Below are 7352 nucleotides of genomic sequence, written 5' to 3'. Positions count from 1 at the left end.
GGGACAGAGAACCTCCATCCCATAATGTTGATATTTAGCAACCTGTAGATCAAAACGTTCTACTTTCTTTCTTAGCTTATAGTCAATGTCTACTGCAGCTTTAGGATAACAGAAATGACACTTGAGAGCACACTGATCTGGTTTATAATGATATATATAATGAAATAATAATGTCTATTTGAAGTCAAATCAGCTGATACCAGTTGATAATTGTCAGGTAATCAAAGACTGGTCTGTGCGCACAGCTCTGAGCTGGGCCCTCATGGTGAGAGGCAACTGTTGCTTTAAATCCTTAGATGCTGCCATAAATTCTTCTGATGGACCTTTAGCACAAACTAATAAAACATAGTGTCCAAATGATAAAACACACACGTAGATTATACCTATATATGAGATTTTATACCATATATTTATGTACATGCGTAACACTTGAGTTTCAATGTTAACACATTGTGGATATAATCATAAGGACGCTTTTGTTGCTGTATGAATTTTAGGGGTTGGTGTTTTTACACTCACTGCATTAGTGCATGGACACACACACACACACACACACACACACATTCATGACTTGAGGGGACATTGCATTGACTTACATTCATTTCTTGGAGACTTACTCTAACCTTAACCACAATTACTACTGGCCTAATCCTAACCCTAACCCTAACCCTAACCCTAACCTAACCCTAACCTAACCTTAAAACATATCTTCACCTTAAAATGTAGTAATTTACGTTATGGGGACTTGCTTTTTGTCCCCACAAGGAGGACAAGTCCCCATAATGTGACTGTGTAAACAGGTTTAGGTCCCCACAACATTAGTAATACCTGGACACACATACACACACACACACACACTCTGCCCCCTCATGAGCACACCCACAATAAAAAACGCCTTCTGCTCCACTGAGTTTGTCCACCACCTGAACAGAGTCGTCTCCTGAAGGTAAGAGCCAAATGCACTTTTTTTTTCCACTTCCTGATTGTGAAGCCACTTCACTACACGATTTCATCTCAGTGTAATCACGTGAAAATCAGAAGCAGATGTTTGTTCAGTCAATATTTACAGACGTGGCCTCTGTTATAGTGCGTTGACTGACCGTGTTTTGTGAAATTTGACCTCCCAAACCTCTCCTGTGATTCGAGTTTTTTTAACGTGCAGATCAAAACTCATGCAGACGACTTGATCAGAGAGGGAAAAGGGGAAAGACGAGACAAGTTTTCTGCAAATTTGTTGCTGTCCTAAAGATCATGTTATAGCAAATATTAAATATTAATATAACATGGCCTTGTAGCTTCCATCTCATGAGATAAAAAACAATCAAGTTACAGATAGAGCTTGTTAAGTGTGGGTTAGTGCTATGGTTGACCTTGGGACACAGTGTAATACACTATGTTGTGATATACTATACGACTATATTATAGTCCTAATATACCGATTGCTGAACTAACTTTTTTGTAAATCTAATCTTCTCTTCACCTTTAATTATTTGTGTAGTGAAACTATGACAGAAGTTTAAGAAGTATGAGAATATTCTTGACCCAGTTTATCTGAACATTTAGCAAAGAATCATCACTCACATAAGAGACACTATACAGTATGTGGTTTCCCCCTGGAGAACGATGACAAATCTTTGAGAACATAAAGTACAAACACATTTACGAACTGAATATTTAGCCACGTACTTTGTTCAGTTCAACAAAACGGACTAATTGAGGGGTCTTCACCAAATGTTTGGACCTGATTGGTCAAAGGTAAAAGGTCAAGAAAATCATTCTTGGATACCTCTGTAAATAATGAGGTTTGAGAGATAATCCTCTAAAGCTTGTATTGATAGAAAATGATTCCCACTTATCATATGCCATCATATGAAAAGTGACACCACGGAAAATAATACCTCGTACCAAATCTACAAGTACACTGTGGAGACATCTCTACAAGAGCACTAACATGACCTGAAGCTCATGGAGATAGAAATCTGTTTTAATGGCAGAAATTACATCATAAAGATATCACTATGACGTTAGGAAATTAGTAATATATTCACTTGAATTACGTCTTATTTAGGATTAACCAATCGTCATCATGAGGCATACATTACATCACAAGGACATAATCTCTGTTAATCCAAGGTGGTTTCATCGTTCCTTCTGCCAGTTAACCATATAACGGGGTCACATGACAGGCTTCAAACATTTTCCTCCTCTTCCCAAATGTCCCGGCAGTCTGTACACTCAGAGGTGCAATGCTGCCCTCCACAGATCAATCACCAGTTCTTTAACCAGGCTTGAAACTTGACAGGTGACCTACTCGGGTCACCAGTGTTTGCAGTGCTGTGACAGATCTATCACTTCCTCATACCTGCAGGCCGTCGTGAGGCAACGTATTGAGTTTGCATTGTCTCGTATGAAGAGGCGTGTGGTGAACGCATCGCTCCTTCCATGCTTTTCATTCAAATATATGAACGCACAAACTATAATGTGTAGTGTTTGTTTACTGAAACTAACAGTTTAGATATTGATAATACTTGTGTGTGTGTGTGATGATTCAAAATTATGTTCCAGTAGTTTACAAAGTGGGCATGTGAACCTAAAGCGTAGACTGTTTTTATATGTTTATATGTGTGTATATATATATATATATATATATATATACATACACAAGTGGAGAAATCAGCCTGCTTCTCATTTGATTTAAGTCAGTGAACATTTCTCTGAGGAGTTAATAGTCTCCATCACGAGTTCCAGGTATTATTCAGTACAACATTGTGTCAATTTCGCAAGTCATGTCTGTGATTAATATGTAATTAGCCGTTACAAAGTTAAAATGTACAGTATATACAGAGGTCTTAAGAATGTACAATATAGAGTGTCTTTTTTTTCAGCACAATATAGGCAATCTAATGATTGTTTTTTTTTTATTTCACCAACTAGTACTAAAAAGTACTCAAAATGTTTAAAATCAGATTTAATTTGTGACATTTGAAAATGTCACAAATGTCACAGTTCAAAGTTCGTTTTTATGAACAAAAATAAAATACAAGAGCAGTCTATTTTGTGACTCCTGCTCAATTTCTGCTACTTTAATAAATGAATCATAACTTTGATTCAACAACACATAAGAAGACTAAAAAATGCATTTTGTAAAGCATGAAGATGTTTTACATCCCCCAAGATTTCCATATGTTTCCTACAGTAAATCTACCAATTTACCAAGGGTTAAATATGGCCAACATGAGTCGACATAAGTATTATTGTAAGCTGATATCTTTAAGGAGCCTGCTTGCAGGTGATGTCTGTAAACTTGTCTGTGAACAGGAGTTCAGATTCTTATGGGTGATGTAACAGCTGGTTACTACTTGGCCTGAAGCAGCACCACATCCACAATTTTGTCTTTTTTAATTAGATCAGAAATTCAACACTCAATTCAACAATGTTTTGATACTGTCATTTATCACTGCAATGATGCAGAGATATATTAGTAATGTAAAAGGCGGGAAAGCAAACAAACAAATAACAGAAAATCCATAAAAAGACATGATCCCAGTGAATATAAAAGATTCATAAGGACAAATCAAGAAAATAAAAATCCAAATATATCCAAGCACTAGAACTAAAACAGGATTGTGACCCCACTGACATTTATTTGAATTTATTAAACTGTTGCTGGGATTTTAAGGTAGTGTAATCCCATGTTGTTGTTTTTTAAAGGACTGATTATAAACTTGACTGTGGGTGTGTCGAAACATCATCACCTCATGTTACATCATATAGCACTCGACCTATGTTAGCCATGGGATGAAGTTCCTGAAGGAAATAAATCCTGTATCCTGTATGCAGTATTAAAGGGTAATACATAGATTTAGATGATATTATTTGCTGTTATTCAATGATCGGGTAATAATGTGAAGGACTGAATCATTTTTTACAATATTTCTGCCACTAAAAAACAACAACAATAAAACAAAGAAACCACACAGTCGTGTCAGTATTGCTTCATCATGACCTCTGACAGTTGCAGCGCGACTAAAGTGATTTACCTGCTATAAAGTGACCAATAGGGCAGCCGCCAAACATTCCTTTATGAAAACCCTGAGAATGTGTTCATCAATGTTACAGATGCCTCTAACCCAGAGGTCTCAAACTTGTGGCCCGTGGGCCAAATCCTGGCCCTCAATCAATTTTATACTGCCCGCCACTTAATATAATGTCATAATTACATTAAATGCGCTTCTAAACACAACACATGGCTTAGGCGCAGCTGCCAGTGAAGTGATAGAATATAGACAGAATACTAAATATTCATTCATTCATTTGTACAACTTTATCCTCCACATGAGGGTTGGAGCCAATCCCAGCTGGCATAGGGTGAAAGGCGGGGTCTATGCTGGACAGGTCATCAGTCCATCACAGGGCCACAGACACAAACAACCTTTCACTCACGTTCAAAAGACTGTCCAATTTGCCTCATCCCCAAATCTGCATGTTTTTGGACTGTGAGAGTTTGTTGAATTGTTTTAACTTACAGTCTTCCACATAATATTGACTGATTTTTTTTATGTTTTTGTTATTTATGGATCCATTTGGCATCATAAATGTTTTTGTTTTGTTTTTTTACTGTGAAGTATGCATCATTCCATATCAAAACACACACTTTTATTTTGAAGTTCTTTGAAATATCATCACAAATATCTTTTATTATGATATCCTGATGAAATATGGTGCTTACATTTTAAGGTCATATTGCCCACAGTTGTTTCCCCACTTAACTTCTCTGGACCGGCCCCTCTTGAACTGACTAGATGCTCATTGGCCCCCAGGTCTTTGGAGAACCTGTTACAGAGCCAGACTTTCTTGAAGTGAACTGGATAGACAAAGGCTAAAGCTTAGTTAGAGATAATGAATATCACAACAAAGCTTTCTAGGGTGTTGACATTAAAATGACAAGTCATGTGATAAATGCACCGATAATCCATACATCATTTAAACAAATTAATTGTATGTTAAAGAACATCAAGTCAAGTAATTACAATTTATTATTTGAAGTGTTTCAGAGACTGTCACTTCCCTAATCCCTAAGACACGTGGAAACAGAGATGACGTGAGGCGATGTCAGGCTGTGGGTCTGGATTTTCTGTTGAAATCACATCCAAGCAGGCTGACAAGTAAAAATGCGTCGCTTTTATTTCGGTCGATGTCAAGCTGATCCGACGTGAGGTGTCATGTGATCTACCCGAGATAACTCTGACTCACAGCTCACTGAGCTACTGCACCACTCTGATATCGTTGCGTAATAACGGCAGTTAGTGCTCTCACAGACTAAATGGCTGTAAAACCATAGCCTCATGGGTAAATTCAGCAGTTAGCTGGAGGCGACTGGAGTTTGAAGACGTATCGCGAGGTGAGAGAGCCTCTTGGATAAGAGTGTTCAAACTTCACCAAATCCAGTCGCCACCAGTTACCTACTGAAGATGACTATGACCTATGTAAATACAAACCATATGACCTGCGCGATTAGGAACCTTCACAGACATGTTGCCATAAAAATATGAGACAGGACAAATAAGTCTGTTCATTCTAAACCTATACTCATAGAAATTAAGTTCCCTCAGGTCTCTGGGACATTTATGGGACTTCAGATCAAACTATCCATGTTGATCGTGAAAAAAGGGAAAAATAACAAGCTGGTGTGATTACTCAAGAAGAGTAAGTTTTATAAAGTATGAGTGGTAGAAGTGAATAAAGTTGAGCAGCTACAGTAACAGAAATATTAATTATTAATAAGTGGGAATATTAATATACCATGTTTTGCTTGTTTCCCCATTTAGGTTTCTTCCTCACTGGTTTGTCCACACAGCTTTAATGTCCCCCTTTGACACCATTCCTCTTCTAGAGTGAGACACGTTTCCTTATTAATAATTTATTAATCAAAAATATGAAACTAATAAAATAACAATTCAATTAAAATGTATAATTTGTAATGTGTAATTGTAAATCATTTATTTGATTATTTAATTAATCAATATATACATATATACACACATATATACAGTATATATATATATATATATATATATATAGAATATATACAGAATTTAATATACATATATATTAAATTCACTATAAATTAAAATTTGTGTGAAAAATTAGATATAAATGAAGTTTGATTGGCTGGCCATATCAGCAATGTTTGTTTGTTTTATTGTGTTTTTTTTCCTGTCATTGATGGTTCATTTCTCCTCTTCTTCTTCAGGATCTTCCTGGGCATCCTGGGCTTCGGACTCTCCATCATGTTCTGCACCACCTTCTGCAGGGCATGCAGTCGCCTGCGGCAGGAGGAGATTGAGAGAGAGGTATGGAGGCGCAGCGAGCAGGACGGGCGCCCGCCACCTATTTACTTCATCCCCATCCCTGGAAGCATGTCACAGACAGACGTTGAAGACGCCAGGGTGTCTCGATTCAGCCAGGAGCTCCACACACCTCCACAGTACAGCACTGCTTATTGTGGGGCCCCGCCTTCCTATAATGAGGTGATTGATTCTGTCCCCAAGTCCCCTAACACCACTGCAGAAAGGACACAAATCATAAACCTCAGTGTGCATTTAAGCCTGAACTCTGTGTCTCTGTTTTTCAGCTGGGATTGAAACCTGACGACCTTCCTCCTGCTTACACAGAACATAACTTCCCTGTGCATCCAAACCCAACCCAGTCACACACAGACGTGGAACACGATGGAGTTACACACAGCCTTGATCATGGTCGCGCTGAATCGTAAAGCTCATGTGGACTTTATGGTATTTTATTTTTGTTGGTAAAACATGCAATGATGGCACAGAGATAATGCTGAAGCAGCAACAAAATGAAGTGGGAATGACTTTTGAAAAAGACCAGATAGTGCAATTAGCACCTCGTTCTCAGGTAATTAAACTTTTCTGTATATTCTTTCATTTTTTATTTTTATTTTTTTTACTTCCCCCCTTTCTGGTGACACTGGATCAAACCCCTGTTCTATGCGAGGGTTTCAATTTATTAAAGGATAGAAAGCATTTGGTTTGAGACTGTACAATAAAGTGTCAAAGTGATCAAAGTCCTGCACATACTGTAAATACAGACCTGCCCCTTACCTGTAAATTGTGGGATTATTATTATTATTATTATTATTGTTGTTGTTATTATTATTACATGCTGATGTTCAAACCAAACCGCAGAATAGGTAAGAAAGGTGACATAAGTCAGTGTTTCTCAATCCTGGTCCTCATGACCCTGTGCCCATGCCATGTTTTAGATGTTTCCCTGCTCCAACACGCCTGATTCAAATGAACGCGTTGTTATCAGGCTTTTGCAGATCTTGT

At 37.6% G+C, this 7352-nt stretch overlaps 1 protein-coding gene across 1 annotated transcript; it reads left to right on the top strand.

Moving 5' to 3' along the window:
* The first annotated feature begins 882 nt into the window (after nucleotides 1-882).
* si:dkey-283b1.6 lies at nucleotides 883-6860 on the top strand. Its single transcript, XM_044027210.1, has 4 exons — nucleotides 883-946; nucleotides 5829-5894; nucleotides 6254-6530; nucleotides 6635-6860. Exons 2-4 carry the CDS (start codon nucleotides 5863-5865, stop codon nucleotides 6773-6775), a joined length of 450 nt encoding a protein of 149 aa, XP_043883145.1. The 5' UTR covers nucleotides 883-946; nucleotides 5829-5862; the 3' UTR covers nucleotides 6776-6860.
* The last annotated feature ends 492 nt before the right edge of the window (nucleotides 6861-7352 follow it).

This window comes from Solea senegalensis, linkage group LG5, assembly GCF_019176455.1.
Source record: "Solea senegalensis isolate Sse05_10M linkage group LG5, IFAPA_SoseM_1, whole genome shotgun sequence".
Lineage (NCBI taxonomy): Eukaryota > Metazoa > Chordata > Actinopteri > Pleuronectiformes > Soleidae > Solea > Solea senegalensis.
Note: the sequence above shows the minus strand (reverse complement) of the source record. Positions and strands in the feature narration are given on the sequence as shown.